We start from the raw sequence: 18891 nt of genomic DNA, 5'->3' as shown, positions 1-18891 counted from the left end.
TTTGGGAAGTCCCGTTATTTTGCAGGTAAAAGAACACTTTTTTTTTCTTTTTTTTCGTTTTTTTTTTGTTTTTTTTTTTGTTTTTTTTTTGTTTTTTTGTTTTTTTGTTTTTTTTTTTTACACCTGCTTTTTGGTAGGTTTGGCTTATGGAGCGTCTTCGATTGATCGAGCCCCCAGTTAATATTCCTGCTTATCATGCTCGCTCAATTGCTATGAGGACTAGGCTCTACATGGTGGACTTCACTCGAGTCTGCAATTATTGGGAAAACAAATTGAAGAGTGATGATGGCCCCTTAATTAGATGGGTTGTACCATGGTGGCATATCAAATATGTCACTGGAGTATCTTCCTTGGATCCTACCTGATCTGTGCGCATTCCTGGCTTGGAATTCATGGTATGCATCTTCCCGGAGAGGTTGATGACACAGGTTGGACTGAAGCAGACAATCCTGAAGCTTGACAATGTCCCGCTGACGGCCGTGGCGCTTACTACTGAGAGTCGAAGGGAGTGGGCCATTAAATGGGCTCAAAGAAATGTATGGTTCTTGAACTCTTCTGTTAGTGCTTTATGGGTGTCGGACTCCTATCTGCGGTGGAGGAAAGCTACTACTCCGGAAGAGCGTGAGAGATTGAGGAAGCGCGAGCCCGTTGACTACAAGGTGCGCGAGGTGTAAAAGGAGAAAGAGAAGCATCTGACTGAGGGAGAGGAGGAAGCCGGGTTTCGAGTTGTTCATCCTTCAAAGAAACTGAAGACCTCTCTTGTCGTGGACAAAGTGATTGACGAGAATGGGAAGGTTAGACCACGAGAAAGACCGTTGGTGATTAGGTCCGAAGTGGCGCAAGAGCGTCCGGCTCGAGGTCGTGACAAGAAATATGACAAAAATGACAAGGGCAAAGGGAAAATGGAGGAATAGCCCAAGTCTTTATTATTATTTATTATTATTATTGTAATAAGAAGGTGGGGTTTTTAGAATCCTAGCCTATATTTTTTTTAGAATTATTATTATTATGTAACGTATTATTATTATTGAATGAAATAAAGGAGGTTAATTGGTTATGAAACCGTTGTGATTTTTCTATTTATTATTCTTATCGAATTCCAAATGCAACTGCAAATGTCCTTCTATTTACATTTGAAGTTAATGGGTTGTATCCTGTGAAGGATTGCCTACGTATTCATTATAAAAATGAAATCAAACCCTTGCGCGTAGTTCGAGTACATGTAAAAGAATAATTGTTCTAAGCAAGAGCTTGTAATGAACTTAGAAAATAAGCATGAGCTTTTTACTTAATCTTAAGGTGCAATTTAGTTTATTTGATGGTATGAGGATGACAGATTGTCAAGATACAAGAGCATGGTGACATTAGCTTATTTCAGCTTTTCTAGGAGCCGTTTATTTAGTGATACAAGAGCGACACGTGAGGTTACGCGAGGCGCGTTTTTGTTCCTATTCTAGGCATAATACCGCTTTAGTTGGTCAAGTTTTATCGGGTTGGCAAATTCATTCCCATCTAGGTCTGTGATTCTAACCGCACCCCTGGAAGTATGAACTTGACTAGAAATGGCCCGACCCAATTAGGTTTGAATTTTCCCCGTGGATCGACAGGTAAAAGAGCTCTAACCGACTTGAGTACTAAGTCTCCTTCCTTGATGTTCCTTGGCTTGACCCTTTTGTTGAAGGCTCGTTTGATAGGTGCTTGATATGTTTGGACATTATGTAATGCGCGTAGCCTACGTTCATCCAGGAGGATGAGTTCTTCATATCTATCCCTATTCCAATCGACTTCCGGGATTTGACTTTCGAGTAAGATACGCAAGGATGGTATTTCTAACTCAACTGGTTGTACAGCTTCCATGCCGTAGGTCAAATAGAAAGGGGTGGCCCAGTGGGCGTCCTAACATATGTACGATATCCCCACAAAGCAAAGGGTATTTTGCTTGGCCAATCTCGATAGTTGTCGATCATTTTCTTGAGAATTGTGACAACGTTCTTGTTTGCTGCCTCTACCGCGCCATTAGTCTGTGGTCTATAGGGCGAAGAGTGGTGATGCCTAATTTTATATTTGGCTAGCAAGTGCTCAGTCTCGGCTTGGAAATGTGATCCATTATCACTAATGATCTCATGTGGGCAACCGTATCGACAGATGATGTTGTTTTGTATGAACTTTGCTACATTTTTAGCCGTGAGACTAGCGTAGGAAGCCGCTTCTACCCATTTGGTGAAATAGTCAATTGCCACGAGGATGAAACAGTGACCTCCTGTTCCGCCTGGAGTTATCTTCCCGATTATATCAATACCCCAGGCAGAAAATGGCCAAGGAGATGTCATCGTATAGAGTAATGAAGGAGGGACATGTTGTACATTCCCGAAGATTTGGCAGTTGTGGCAATGTCTTACGTATTTGATGCAATCGGATTCCATTGTGGTCCAATAGTACCCCAGACGTGTGATTTTCTTTGCCATCGTGGGCCCACTCATGTGAGGACTGCATTCTCCATCATGGACTTCTTCCATCACTTTTCGCGCCTGTGAATGATCAAGGCAGCGTAGGATTACACCAAGAGGTGTTCTTTTGTATAACTCTCCTTGCATGAGAACGTATTGGGAAGCTAATAGGCGTATATCACGTTGTCCCCTTTTGTCCATATCCTGTGGATAGGTACCGTTGAGCTTGAAATTTAGGATTGCTTGGAACCAAGGTTCCTCTGTGATTTCCTCTTCATCGGTGATTTGGTGGACATAAGCTGGCTCTGATCGTCGTTCGATGCATAAAGGCATTCCACCATGTCATCTGGCATATTAATCAAAGATGCAAGTTTTGCAAGAGCATCTGCAAATTGATTTTCTTCCCGAGGTAGGTGTAGATAGGTCACGTTATCGAAGAATTGGGCAACCTGGTCTATTCTGGCTTGATAAGGCGCTAGGCTTTCGCTTCGGATTTTCCAAGATCCCGTAACTTGATTGATGATCAGGGACGAATCCCCATGCACTCGGAGGTTTTTAATGCCTAAGCTCACTGCCGCTTGTAGTCCAATGAGACAAGCTTCGTATTATGCAGCGTTATTTGTCACCTCGAAGTCGAGTTTGACAGAGATCGGTGTATGCTCGCCTTCAGGAGAAATGAGCAACACTCCTATTCCATATCCTCTTAAGTTTGATGCTCTGTTAAAGTAAAGGTCCCAGGAGTCTACATCGGTTTGGAGTATATCCTCGTCTGGAAATGACCAAGTACCTATTATTTGTGCATCATTGATGGGATTTCTGCAAAGAATTCGGCAACGGTGCGCCATTTTATAACTTTCAGAGGTACGTATTTGAGATTGAACTCTGAGAGCATCAGAGTCCATCTTGCTAGTCGTCCATTGAGGACGGGTTTCTCGAAGAGGTATTTGACAAGATCCATTTTGGAGTATATTTTGACGGAGTAGCTAAGCATGTAATGACGTAGCTTCTTCGTTGCCCACACAAGAGCGAGGCATGTCTTTTCGAGTTGTGAGTATTTACACTCGTACTCCAAGAACTTCTTACTAAGGTAGTAGATAGCCCTTTCTTCCTTTCCTATGGTTTGAGCTAGCATGGCGCCCATTGCTGTTTCGGTTACTGTGAGATATAAACCAAGAGGTTGATCTCGTTGAGGTGGCATGAGCACTGGTGGTTTAGCTAATATCTCCTTGATTCGTTCGAATGCCTTCTGACAGTCATCATCCCACATGGTGTGGTCTGTTTTCTTGAGCCTTTAGAAGATAGGTTCATAGATCATGGTGAGTTTCGATATGAATCGACTTATATATTGCACTTTTCCCAGGAATCCTCTGACTTCTTTTTCCGTTTGAGGTTGTGGCATTTCGATCAAAGCTTTGATCTTAGAAGGGTATATTTCTATACCTCGTTGGCTAACGACGTATCCTAGGAGTTTGCCAGATGTTACTCCGAATGCGCACTTTTGAGGATTGAGCCTCCTGTTGTACTTTCGTAGCCTTGAGAAGAATTTGCGAAGGTTTGCAATATGTCCCTCTCTATCCTTGGACTTGACGATCATGTCGTCTACGTATACCTCAACTTCTTTATGCATCATGTCATGTAGGAGTGTAGTTGCGGTGCGTTGATATGTAGCTCCGGCGTTGATTAATCCAAACGGCATGACCGTATAGCAATAGGTTCCCCATTGAGTGAAAAAGGCGGTCTTATGCATGTCTTCTATGGCCATCTTGATTTTGTTGTAACCCGCATACCCATCCATGAAGGATAGTAACGTGTGATCTGCGGTATTGTCCACCAATATGTCGATATGTGGTAGAGGAAAGTCATCTTTAGGAGTTGCTTTGTTTAAGTCTCTAAAATCAACACAAACACGGATTCTCCCATCCTTTTTGGGTACGGGTACTATGTTGGCTACCCAGTCAGAGTACTCGGAAACTTTGATGAACCCGGCCTTGAATTGCTTATCGACTTCTTCCTTAATCTTGAGAGCCCATTATGTCCTCATTCGACGAAGCTTCTATTTTACGGGCTTGAAACCTGGCTTAATTGGGATTCTATGTTCGGTGATATCCCTGTCGATCCCTGGCATGTCTTTGTAGGACCAAGCAAAAACGTCTTTGAACTCGTTTAGTAGATCTATAAAACTGGCCCTTTCGGCGGAGCTCAAGGTAGTCCCTATCCTAAGTTCTTGGGGTTCTAGTTCGGTTCCTACATTGATGGGTTCGGTGTTCTCTATTACTGGTCCCCCTTCCCCCTCTTGTAGTATTTCCTTGGCTATGTAGGGAGGTATCTGTTTAGGTATTTTTACCCAAATCGATTAATTAGGGTCAATGTAGTCTATATTCGTTGGTCGATTGTATGATGATTCGTATGTCAATAAGTAAACGGAAAATAAAGTACGTAATGTAAATTGACATGTAAGATTTTGGTGACGCGGAAAACCCAATGTGGGAACAACCGCGGGAGGGACGGTACTCTGCCAAGTATTGCACTATATGAATTGGAGGATGATTACAATTATGGTACGTAGCTAATCTTGCTGGCCCTAGGTGTCAGACCTGCAAGTGATGTGAACAATATTTTCGCACATTTAGTCCCCTAATTGAACCTATTTTGCATACTTTTATAACATTCTATGGCCATTTTATCCGTCAAAACCTTCCTATTTGCTTTTCTATCGCATTTCATATGTTTTGTAGAAAAGGAGATAATAAGGCGGAAATTCCCGTCTTTCGTGCATATTTGGAAGCTTATTGATGATATTAGATGGACTAGTATGAAGAGTAGGCAAGAATGATGGCCAAGTATGTAGGAATAAAGTGTATATAGAAGGATCAAAGGGTTAAAAGCAAGGATGACGAGAAGGAAGGCATTGCATGAAGAAATCGCTCGAAAACCAAACCAAGGGTTGCTCCTTTGTCTCTGAAAGTATGCTAGATGAAACGGTGTCGAAAAATCAAGTGATCTAGGCTTTTGAATCACTCCAATAGGAGTCCGGATGAGGAAATAACGTCCGTTTTACAATCCGAGCTCAAGATACAGCTCAACCCGCTCGGGTTGAAGCCCAGGACGCCCATATTTCGCTCGGGACGGGCGTATTCCTGGACAGGAAACTTTCCCTTGCTACGTGAACCACAATCCGAGCGGATTCTCCCAAATCCGCCCAGATTGCATTTCCCAAATCCGCCCGGATTCTCCCAAATCCGCCCGGATTGCATTTCCCAAATCCGCCCGGATTCTCCCAAATCCGCCCGGATTGTATTTTCAGAATCCGCCCGGATTCACCTTAATCCGCCCGGATTCCAACCCAGCGCATTTTCATCTTCTTCTAGCCTCAAAGAAAGACGCCCTTCCTTCAAAAAATACCGGAGTCTCCCTGCTCAAATCTCAAAAGTATAATTACTAGTTTAGCCCTTAGTTAACCCTAATGCATCCACCTAATTTCCACTATAAATACCCCATTTGTAATAATCCTTGAACACAATCTTTTTAGCTAGAAAAATCCTTCTTTAGATTAGATTAGGAGTAGATTAGAATAGATTACTCTTTAATCTTTCCACAAAATTACACATTAATCTCTTCTTAATTATTGTTCAAGTTTATCATTCAAGTTTATTATTGGGTAATTGAAGATTATTGGGTTATTATTGGGAGATTGCCAACCTTCCATCAATCATCAAGTTTCTTCTATTATTCTTTGCTTTATTATTGGAATCATTAGTAGGTATAATCTCTTAATCCCTTTTTACTTATTGTTAATTACTTTCATTTATTCATCATGTTTCATATTGTTGGTATGATTGACAACCTTGCTAGCATGATCAACATGATAATGAGTGAGTAGTTTCTTTAGCTAGGATTAGTGGGTAATTAGGGGAAACCAATATGGGATTGATTCATGCTTAATCTAATATGTTCACATGATTAAATTGCTTGCTTGTTGTGATGTCAACTTTATGCACATGTTATGTTTGATGAAATGCTAAGCCTATGAATCCTTGCATTTTTACCATCTCTTATCTACTCAACTTGACTTGTAAGATATAAACCAACTCGAGTCTTGTTAGACCATGCATAGATGTTGATTAGGAGGAAAGTAAGTCGACTTGTAGGTGTTGTACAATCTAATCGATTCGGCTCCGGGACCCAACTCTTCCTAAGAACCGTAAGATATAACCCAACTCGGTTCCTCCACAACATTAATTGCTTGCAACCTTGTAAACATGTTTGTATGGTCAACACCATGAATCCCCCATAACCCCATGATATCCTAGCACTTTTAATCAATTGTTTACATCTTTCCTTTTATTGCTCGTTCTACTTTATTGCTTGCATTAGTCTAGACACAACTACAAACCCCATCAATTATGACACTAGCATAAATTGAGATAGATAGACTTAGAACCCAAAGCACACCGTCCCATGGATCGACCTCGACTTACCGCTAACTAGTTGTTTGTTGAGTATTATAAATGTGTTTGATTGGATGAGTGACGACCTCGACCCACATCAAAATGGCGCCGTTGTCGGGGATGGTGCTATGTGATTAAGTTCTTACTTGTTTGTCTATTTTGATTTTGCTTTAACCTTGAGGAACTTGTTCCTCAAGGATTGTTTTTACCGTTTTCTTGTAGTTTCCTTGTTTGTAGTTATATCTTTGTCCTAGTTATGATGATGACCGAAGGCTTGGCACATGGAGTATGTGGTGAATCTTTTGAGTATGACTACCATGGGTATGGGGAGTTTTTGGAGCAATTTGAAACAAACCTACCTTATAACTCATACAATGAAAGTCCTAACCACTACCCCAACTTTTCTTACCAAAGCCCCCACATCCAACATCCACAACAACCACCCTCCCAAAACCCACTTTACAATCAATGCCAAATGTCATCCTACAATGAACACCCATACCAACAAATTCCCATGTACCCACAACAAGAGAATGAGCATAATCTTGAAATGCAAAGTGTGGTTCTCCAAATGTTAAAGTGCCAACAAAATCTCTTCATGAAAATGCTAGAAGAGAGCCAAGCTAGGGACAATGTTCTCAAAAACATTGTTACAAATGGTGAGAAGTTGGCAAATCAAATTGCCCAATTAGAAGCCACCCAAATGCTAAATGAAGAAGAAGGGGAAAATAATGAGGGTGAAGAAGAATTTGGATGGCATTATGAAGCTACTCTTGTGAATCCCCCACCACCTCCTAAATTCATAAGTATTGAACACCCCATATTCCAACTTGTACCCAACTTTACAAACATTCATGATAGATGTGAATATGAAGATGTTACTTTTGAGGAAGGGGAGTGCTTGATTGATTATGGACCAAGAGTGGATGATGAATTGAAGCATGATGAAGTTGGGGTGGAGAGCAATGATGAATGTGATTTGAAGGCCAATTATGAGACAAGCACTTTGTCTAAATTATCTAATGAATCTAACTCACACACTAGCCTTGCTTCTCCAATTTGGGATACCTATGATGATGATGATGATGAGGAAGACCTCCCACCACAATTTCCCTCTATGACCCATGTAGAGGAAGTGTGCTTCCTTGGCACTTATGGGAGTGAAGGTAAAACTTGGAAAGAAGAGGTTGATGAATTTGAACTTGCTATCTTTGGAGAATTGAGAGGCCAAGAGGAAAACTATGATGTTGGCATCTTTGATCATAGTTTGGAAGAAATTGAAGCTCTTTTCTTTGGAAATTGTTCAAGTTCTAAGGAGGGTCAAGAAAAAAGTGAAGATAATGAAAGCATGAATGACCTCAATGGTGAGAAGTTGACTCCTCCACATCTTATCCTTCAACTATCCCCTCATCAAAGAAATGAGAACTCTCCTTCTACTATTGAAGGATTGATGAATCAATGCTCTATCATCATAGAATTTGAAAGAGATGGTAAAGAGTGGAAGCCTCCGGATGAATATGGGCAATACTTCATACATTGTATTGACAAGAATCATGTGCTTGTTGGTTTGAAGCATTGGAAGAAGTCAAGTGCCAAGGGCAAAACAAATGGGAGAGTGTTTGGCAAGTTCTATTCCAAGCAAAGATGGCTAAACTACGTTTTGACATCACCAATCTCCTATTTATGCCTACATGAAGCCCATTCAAGAGCCTTTGACCGGTTGTTGAGAGCATTAAGCAACATGGACAACATCAATAATAATGGCAACAAGGAATGAGTTTGGTGGAGTCCTCCCTCAAACCACCATTTGTAAGATATCCTTTCCTTTCACTTTGCATTACATTTCCACTTGCATTTAGTTATATACATATACATTTAGCTTGCATTTGTATTATATTTCATATTGCATTTACATTAGTTAGTTCATATAGTATAGTTGCATTGTAATATATCTCACATGTTTCATGTAGTTAGTTGCATATAGATTAGAATTCATGCATAGTTACTAATGGCCACACCTATTCATTTCTACACTAGAAATAGTGTTTAAATCGGTTTGGGGAGGTTTGATCATAAGTGACCATAGTTTATTAGAAAACATGCATCATATAGTATAGTTTAGATTGCATTCATTTGTTATATATGTCATATAGAATTGCATTTAGTTAGAGCATGCATTCATTCATACCATATCATTGCATTTGTACTTTATTTCAAAAAAAATCAAAAATCCAAAAACATGTATTTCCTTTTTTCCTACTCCTACATGTACATTGAGGACAATGTCCAAAATAAAGTGGGGGATGGGAATTTATATTCCAAAAAATGATAAAAATTGAAAATTTTCGAAAAATCACAAAAATATGTCTTCTAATTTCATAAAATCAAAAACCATAAAAATTTGAAAAATTTGAAAAACCAAAAACAAGTTCATTTCCTTTATAGTGTAGTCATGTATATATTGTTGTATATATTTTGTTTGTTTTATCCTTGTTTACATTGATTGACTACGCCACATCCGAGACATGAGGATATTGAAGACCGCATGGTATGATCTTTCCAAATCTCCTTTTTCCTCTTTATGTTAATGACTATGTGGCTTTATTTTGATTGATGCGGTATAATAATGTGAACCTAGGACTTGCATTTAGTTTATATGGCATATTAGTTGGTAGAATCATATGCATTAGGATGTTTATATGTTAGTTGCATCATGGCATGTAGTTGCATGTTAGAAACATTTTGCGAAACCGTCTACTTGGGAAGTTTGATAAGTGTATATAGGCCCTAGTAGATGCTTTTTCTTCTTAAGACTTTGCTTGTTAGAATACTTGTAAAACACCCTATGATGTGTCATGCTAGTATCCTTTGACCCATGGCTTAAGGCCTAGTCAAGAGTACCTTGTGGTGTGATAACTCCTTGGCTACCGTTTATTCCAAGGTGACCCTTGAAACCATGCATCCATCCATCATCCATGTTCTACCACATGTTTTGTCATCAAAGGGAATGGGCACAAAAAGAAATTGATTTGAGTTCAAAGAAATGAAAAGTGAAAGAAAGTTTGCAAAAATGCATCAAATGAAAAGAGGAGCAAAAATAGAACTCCTAAAGTTTCAAATATAAGGCACCCTCACTACATATGGGGTGACTTTGAAAATGTTCAAAAGAAATGCAAAGAAAAGTTGAAAGTTGTCAAGTGTTGAAATGCCAAAAATCAAAAAGAAATGGCAAAAGAAAGTGTTCTCAAATGTTATATGCCACATGAAATTGCGAGGAAAAACAACAACAAAAGCAAACTCCCAAAGTGAAACTCAAATGTCTATCGATCCCTTTATCCATCGTATCTATTTTTGTGCATGGTAGAGAGGGGACGACCCTTCTTCTTGTCTAGGCAAGAGGGGGAATTCCGCGATCCTCCAGTGTTTCTAACACCATAGGGAGTCTATTCTTGACAAAAGCATTTAACAATTGAGGACAAAGGTACCCTATCTTGACACAACTTGGAGGTGATTTATTGGTATCCTTCTAGGCTTAGTAGTTTGAAGAAATTGCATCTATGAAGGAGTGTGTACCCTTGAATTCCTTCCCTTGTAGATAATTTCCGCCACTTAGATGAGGAAAGTGGCTACTCTTTTTGTAGATGCATCCATTACTTGATTTTGTTGTGCTTTAATGCTTGGATGTGTCGCCATTTTGGCAAGACCCACCTTGCCTTGCAAGAAGGCATCCTACCTCATGGTTTTATTATTGTGAGTTGAAGGGGCGGAGTGAGACCCGCTAATTGTCTCATATAGGCTATATTATTAGGATAGTTTAAATAAAGGTCTAGTTTTTGTCACCTCTTTACTCGGGACGAGTAAAGGTTCGGTTTGGGGATATTTGATGTGAACATTATTTGCGCACATTTAGTCCCCTAATTGAACCTATTTTCCATACTTTTATAACATTCTATGGCCATTTTATCCGTCAAAACCTTCCTATTTGCTTTTCTATCGCATTTCATATGTTTTGTAGAAAAGGAGATAATAAGGCGGAAATTCCCGTCTTTCGTGCATATTTGGAAGCTTATTGATGATATTATATGGACTAGTATGAAGAGGAGGCAAGAATGATGGCCAAGTATGTAGGAATAAAGTGTATATAGAAGGATCAAAGGGTTAAAAGCAAGGATGACGAGAAGGAAGGCATTGCATGAAGAAATCGCTCGAAAACCAAACCAAGGGTTGCTCCTTTGTCTCTGAAAGTATGCTAGATGAAACGGTGTCGAACAATAAAGTGATCTAGGCTTTTGAATCACTCCAATAGGAGTCCGGATGAGGAAATAACGTCCGTTTTACAATCCGAGCTCAAGATACAGCTCAACTCGCTCGGGTCAAATTCAACCCGCTCGGGTTGAAGCCCAGGACGCCCATATTTCGCTCGGGACGGGGCGTATTCCTGGACAGGAAACTTTCCCTTGCTACGTGAACCACAATCCGAGCGGATTCTCCCAAATCCGCCCGGATTGCATTTCCCAAATCCGCCCGGATTCTCCCAAATCCGCCCGGATTGCATTTTCAGAATCCGCCCGGATTCACTTTAATCCGCCCGGATTCCAACCCAGCGCATTTTCGTCTTCTTCAAGCCTCAAAGAAAGACGCCCTTCCTTCAAGAAATACCGGAGTCTCCCTGCTCAAATCTCAAAAGTGTAATTACTAGTTTAGCCCTTAGTTAACCCTAATGCATCCACCTAATTTCCACTATAAATACCCCATTTGTAATAATCCTTGAACACAATCTTTTTAGCTAGAAAAATCCTTCTTTAGATTAGATTAGGAGTAGATTAGAATAGATTACTCTTTAATCTTTCCATAAAATTACACATTAATCTCTTCTTAATTATTGTTCAAGTTTATCATTCAAGTTTATTATTGGGTAATTGAAGATTATTGGGTTATTATTGGGAGATTGACAACCTTCCATCAATCATCAAGTTTCTTCTATTATTCTTTGCTTTATTATTGGAATCATTAGTAGGTATAATCTCTTAATCCCTTTTTAATTATTGTTAATTACTTTCATTTATTCATCATGTTTCATATTGTTGGTATGATTGACAACCTTGCTAGCATGATCAACATGATAATGAGTGAGTAGTTTCTTTAGCTAGGATTAGTGGGTAATTAGGGGAAACCAATATGGGATTGATTCATGCTTAATCTAATATGTTCACATGATTAAATTGCTTGCTTGTTGTGATGTCAACTTTATGCACATGTTATGTTTGATGAAATGCTAAGCCTATGAATCCTTGCATTTTTACCATCTCTTATCTACTCAACTTGACTCGTAAGATATAAACCAACTCGAGTCTTGTTAGACCATGCATAGATGTTGATTAGGAGGAAAGTAAGTCGACTTGTAGGTGTTGTACAATCTAATCGATTCGGCTCCGAGACCCAACTCTTCCTAAGAACCGTAAGATATAACCCAACTCGGTTCCTCCACAACATTAATTGCTTGCAACCTTGTAAACATGTTTGTATGGTCAACACCATGAATCCCCCATAACCCCATGATATCCTAGAACTTTTAATCAATTGTTTACATCTTTTCTTTTATTGCTCGTTCTACTTTATTGCTTGCATTAGTCTAGACACAACTACAAACCCCATCAATTGTGACACTAGCATAAATTGAGATAGATAGACTTAGAACCCAAAGCACACCGTCCCATGGATCGACCTCGACTTACCGCTAACTAGTTGTTTGTTGAGTATTATAAATGTGTTTGATTGGATGAGTGATGACCTCGACCCACATCAGCAAGATCCAGAATGAGTGTATATTATTTGCCGAGATGTGATCTTGAATGTTGTTGTATGAATGAATACGGATGTGTTGAATGAGTTGTCTTGGATGTCCTCTTTTATTTGCTTCCTTGGCTATTTATAGGGTAAGAACCCTAGACATGTCCTACCTCGAATATGGAAAGGGAATATGATTTCCATAAGGACTTCTTTCCAAACCCGAACTCTTTTACCAATTCTCTCCAATCTCCCTAACTTCTCCCTAACTTCTCCCTGACATCTCCCTAACACTCCTTTCCTTAACGCGGGCACCTTCTATGACGAGCTCTTGATCCTTCTCAAGCCCATCTCCCCTTTTCCTGACCGCGGGCTTCCTTCCTCCTTACCTCTTCTTTCATAATCTTTACCTTATCCAATGGGCCTTCTTTATTATGCTATTTTTAGCCCAAACAGTTTGCCCCAAATTTCTTGTGAAGTACGCTTTAAAGTATCGAGCAAGGAATTTACGTAACCAAATGCTAAAAACCCCACGCCGTCTTTTTACTCCTTCCCATGCAATCCATCATTTACAGCCGCCCTACTCCTCTTTCTCCGTACCCAACTCCCTCTCTCCTCTTTATAACCCCAACGTCCCTCTTCCACTCTCATTAATCACTTCAAATCATTTCAAAAACTCTTCTCTCTTAAACCCTCAATCTTCCTTCTTCTTCACTCCTCGCCGGCTTCACTGTTTCCCTCCCCCGTCTTCATCACCAGGTAATCCACCTTCTCTTCTTCTTTTAATCTTCATTTTCTCTCTCCACCATGGGCAAAACTCGTCAATCCTCCACACCCTCTGATCGTAACCCGGACCCCATCTTCCCTTCTCGGGGGCTTTTCAAGCACCCTCACGACTGTGACTCAGCTTTAACGCCGACCGACATCCCCATGATTAAGAATCTGCTTGGTCTTGGTGACGGGGTGGATATCGCCATCCCTAAACCAGGACAGAAAGCTGACGCCCTCCGTCCGGGGTGGGTTTGTTTCTATCTGTACCCATTTAAATATGGCCTCCGTTTTCCTTTCCCTAAACTCGTCCAAGATTTTATCTTCACCAACAATTTTGCTATGGCACAAATTTTTGCTGCCATATGGAGAGTTCTTCTCTATTCTCTGGCCGCTGGTCAGAGTACTGGCAAATCTGTCACTCTGGGCGATCTGGCCCATATGTACAACATCAGATCCCTGGGCAGGGGTCAATTATCCTTCCGAGGCTGTGGAGAGGCTCCCTTCAAACATGTGTCAAAACCTCGCGATGAGAAATGGTTCGAGGACTTATTCTACGTGAGGAAGGACTCCATCCAGCCTCCTGCCGATTATATTTTCGAGAAATGGGTTCTGACTTCGAGTAAGTAGCCTTCCTGTTACCTGATTTGTTTTATCTCACTGCTTACTAGCTTACTTCATCGCCTTCGTGCATGCCCCTGTGACCTCACTCGTATCGGCGCCAAGATCCCTGCCTGCAGCAAGTCGTTCAAAGATTTCGAGTCTGAGAGAAAGTTCCCAGACCTGCTTCCTGGTTTCTCACCTGCTTCTTCCTCCAATCCTCCTCAATCAGCCCACAGTATGTCTTCTGTTAAGGTTTCTGTAACCACTTCTGTTTGCATGCTATTTCTGCAGACGTTTTAAGCATTCTGTTGCCTGAGGCTATGCGTGCTTGCAGGGTTCAAAAGTTGATCAATTGGAACTCATCCTCCAAAGTGCTAAAATAAAGAGACCTTCTGCCAGCCCTGATGTGGCCTCTGCCTCCAAGAGGAGTGCTCTGGCTGCCTCTTTTCAGACTCCTCCCACAGTTTCCAGTTCCGTTGCACGCGTGCCCCTGGAGGTTAATCCGTTATCTCGCCATCCGCCCACTCCTCCTGCCAGTCCTCGTGCTTCGTCTAGTGGGGGCATCATTGCTCATTTCCCAGAAGGCTTTGGGAATGTGGACAAGGTGTCGTACTGGCCGGAGATTGATCAGCTGGTCTTTCCTCCTGTTGAGGAAACGTTTTCGGAGTTCACCCCAGAGGAGATGGCTGAAAACGATGTGCACAATGCCTTCATGGTAAATATCCTTCACTTTCTACCTGTCTGTCTGTCTGTTTACTTGGATTTTGCCTCCTGATTTCCTTGCTGACTCTTGATTTGCTCTGCCCCAGACCCTCCAGTCTGCACTCTACAATAGGAAGATGATCAACATAGTGCAGACGACCACCCGTGCTACCAGTGCCAAGAATCAGGAGCTGAAGGAGACTGTCGTGGATCTGGCGCAGCAGCGGGTTGATCTGAAGGAGCGTGTGGTGGAGCTGAAGACTGAGCTTGCTGTCACCAAGAAAAAGTTGAAGGAGGGGGCTGATCAGCTGGCTCGAACCCAGGCCGTGTGCAGCACTTTCTCTGACTCCCTCAAGCGCTCTGATGAGAAAATCAGTGAGCTGATTTCCCTGGCCACCAATGTTGTTGTATATGCTACCTGGCGGGGAAAGATCAGTGGGATTCGTGCTGCCCTAGAGGAGGCTCCCACCCATTAGACCATAGAGGAAGAGGAGAAGCAGCTGGAGATGCTCTACCCCGCTCAATCTGATCTGAGTATGTTGATGCCTGAGGTTGGTGAGGTGAATTCTCCTGCGTTGGCTGAGCAGGCTGTTGGGGGTGATGCTGGAATGTCCCAGGATGCTGCTGACGGAGCTCAGGGAGCTATGGGGGCTGAGGATGCTCAGGCTGAAGCAGTACCTGAAATGAGAGGTCAGCAGGCAGAAGAGATGCCAGAGGTGGAGGTCATTAATGTGATCGATAATTAAGTTTTTATGTGTTGATAAACTTTTTTTGGCAGTCTGGCCTAGAGGTGGCAGACTTTGTAAGTTTTAAACTTGTTCTTGTGTTTGCTCCGCCAGGGTGGCGGTTAAACTTGGGGCCGTATTTTTGGCCATATTTTGAAATGCCCCTTGCCATAGTTTGGCAAAGTTTTAGGTTACATATCGTGTGTTTGTTTGTTTGTTTATCTTCCCTTTTTTAGGAAGTTTGTGCCGTGTCAGTCTGTTTGACTGATTTAGGCGAGTCCTGTCACCCTGAAAAGGATAACGTTCTGACTCAGCTAGATGCCGTGTCAGCCTGATGGCTGATTTAGGCGTATGCCGCAATGTAAGGAGGAGTGGCCGTGTCAACCTAGGAGGCTGATTTAGACCAGCCTGGTCAGCCTGAAAAGACTGACCCAGACCAAGCTAGCTGCCGTGTCAGCCGAATGGCTGATTTAGGCGTATGCCGCAGTTTTTGGACTACTTAACCTTGTTCATGACGCAAGGTGTGTTCATCTCGTTTAATGCCAACAGGGGCGTCATTGAGGCAAGTTTATCGTCATTCTAGGACCAGATGGAGACGCTGTAGGATTCTGGTAGCGCAGATATCCCTACGTTCCATGTTCGTTTTTGCATGCATGATGGGGCCCTGATTAAGTGCGATTAGTGCGAGCTACGTCCGGGGGGTGGTATCGGGGGGGTAGCTGGATAAGCGTATTCACCACAACCAGGCTCCTTTCGTATGTTCCACATCACTTTGGTGAGGGTGCTCCTTGTGGAGAAAATAGGTTGGGCATGTTGGAGTGCCGTGTGCCTTGTCACCCCGCGTTGGCAGTTGACAGTCCTGCTAGACATCCTTTCAAAGTACCATAGATACCAGAATTCAAAGTGATGTATTTAGAGAAGCCTAAAAATAAGAAAGTCTATTAAAATGATGTGAAGTACTGCCGCCATCTCATGGGGTACCGGAGCAATTGTGGTCCCGTGACGCCGCTGACCACACCATCCAATAGTATTTTAAAGTTTCAAAAATAATTTAAAGATACCAGAAATAAGAGTGAAACTGGCAGTATGCCTACTACCGAAATTTTATTTTATCTTTAAAAATGATTTGGCTTCTCATAGTACATTATTCTGAAAGCTAGAGTCTACTTATTTTTAAAAGTAATATCTCTTCAGGTGAAGTATGTTCCATGGGCGTTGTATGATTTGACCGTCCATAGTTATCAGTCTGTATGCGCCATGGCCAACAACTCCTTCTACCTGGTATGGTCCTTCCCATTTGTAGGCGAATTTGCCTGCTTTTCGATTTTTGGTGTTTTGAAACACCTCTCGGAGAACCAGGTCTCCTACCTCCAGGAGCCTGACTTTCACATTCTTGTTGTAACTCCTAGCCACTGACTGTTTGTAGGCAGCCAAACTGATTTTTGCGCTTGCTCGCAGCTCGTCAACTGTGTCCAGGCTTCTGGTCATCTCTGCATTGTTCAGTTCCCTTGTCATATTTTCATACCTGTGAATGGGAACTAGAACTTCTGATGGAATGACCACTTCTGCGCTAAACACCAGGCTGAAGAGTGTTTGACCTGTTGCTATCTTTGGCGTTGTTCTGTCAGACCATAACACTAGTGGCAACTCATCTGCCCACTTTCCTCCTAACTCCTGTAACCTCCTTCTCAGATTGTCCATAATAATTTTATTGCTGGATTCAGCTTGTCCATTGGACTTTGGAGTCATAGGTGCTGACTTCTTTAAGGTGATATTCCACCTGGCACAGTATCCCTCGGTATCGTTGGAGATGAATTGTGAGCCATTGTCACATATGATTTCTGATGGGATACCAAATCTACAAATTATGTTTCGTTTTATGAACGAAATGACTTATTTGTCTTTTACTTCCGTGAATGCTTCTGCCTCTATCCACTTGGAGAAGTAATCTGTCATTGCTAGCATCCAGGTTCTTTTTCCTATAGCCCGTGGTAGGAGGCCTACTATGTCCATGCCCCATGCCATGAATGGCCAAGGAGATATGATAGGGTGCAGAGGCTCTGTTGGCTGGTGGATCATGGGCGCTGGGCGCTGGCAGGCATCACATTTTCGTGCATACTCTGCTGCATCTGCTTTCATTGAAGGCCAATAATATCCCTGTCTGAGTGCTTTATTTGCCAGACTCCTGCCCCCTGCATGGTTTCCACATTCGCCACTGTGGAGAGTATGTAACACAGTCTGTGCTTCTTCCTTGTCCAGCCACCATAGGTAGAGGCCTGCTAGCGATTTTCTGAATAATATATCATCAATAAGTATGAACCTGGAGGCCTTTATTCTAAAAGCTCTTACTTCCTTCTTATCATCTGGTAGCTTGTTATGGCGCAGCCAGTCTAGGTAAGGTGTGCGCCATTCGTCTGCTGGATCGGCTACCTGGTCAGGCGTCTGCCTATTTGACCGAGAGCTCTCGCCTTCCTCTGTAATTGCTTGGATTTCCTTTTCGCTTTGTGGATCCTCCAGTTCACCCCTATCTATTCCGTCTACCTTCTGGATAGAGGGTTCCAGCATATGTGCTATTGGAATGCTGGACAGCTCTGTTGGTTTGAATGTTGCCCCCAGGGTTGCTAGGGCGTCTGCTTCCACGTTCTGATCTCTGGGGACCTGTTTAAGCTTGCAAGTTTCGAATTTTTGTTTTTAATTCCTTTGCTACTTTTAGGTATGCTATCATCTTCGAATCTCTGGCTATCAACTCATCATTCACGTGGGTGACTATTAACAGGGAGTCACTGGATATGAGCAGTGTCGACCCACGACTCCGAGCTAGCTTCATTCCCAATATCAAGGCCTCGTATTCTGTTTCATTGTTGGTTGCCTTGAATTCACATCTTACAGCTTGCGCTATCAGATCTCCCTGTGGTGATCGCAGAATTAATCCTACACCTGCCCCTCTTTGGTTGGAGGCTCCGTCGATATGCATCTGCCAGACTTCTGTCTGCTTGCTTAAAGTGAGGATCTCAGTATCTGCCAGATTCTGGATGGCTGGACTGAAGTCTGACACGAAGTCGGCCAGTGCCTGTGATTTGATTGCTGTTCTAGGGTCGTATTGGATATCGTATCCACTGAGGTGTACAAACCATTTAGACATTCTTCCTGACAGTTCAGGCTTCCTCATGATAGCTTTTAGCGGGTAGTTTGTCACGACATGTACGATGTGTGATTCAAAATAGGGACGCAGTTTGCGAGATGCTACTACCAATGCTAGTACTAACTTTTCAAGGGATGTGTACTTGGTCTCTGCCGGTAGTAGAGACTTGCTTACGTAGTATACTGGCTTCTGCTCCTTTTCTTGCTCTCGACCAGACAAAGACTCACTGCTACTTACTGTGACAGCTAGGTATAGGAATAGTGGTTCTC

At 42.1% G+C, this 18891-nt stretch overlaps 1 protein-coding gene across 1 annotated transcript in view; it reads left to right on the top strand.

Moving 5' to 3' along the window:
• Positions 1-15291: 15291 nt before the first annotated feature.
• Positions 15292-18891, top strand: part of LOC141641485 (uncharacterized) — a 31410-nt gene continuing 27810 nt past the window's right edge. The window contains exon 1 of the mRNA XM_074450144.1: positions 15292-15477. Coding sequence (XP_074306245.1) covers positions 15292-15477 — 186 coding nt within the window. The remainder of the gene's footprint in view (positions 15478-18891) is intronic.

This window comes from Silene latifolia, chromosome 2, assembly GCF_048544455.1.
Source record: "Silene latifolia isolate original U9 population chromosome 2, ASM4854445v1, whole genome shotgun sequence".
Lineage (NCBI taxonomy): Eukaryota > Viridiplantae > Streptophyta > Magnoliopsida > Caryophyllales > Caryophyllaceae > Silene > Silene latifolia.
The sequence above is the reverse complement of the archived record's forward strand: the minus strand, read 5'-3'. Positions and strand labels throughout refer to the sequence as shown.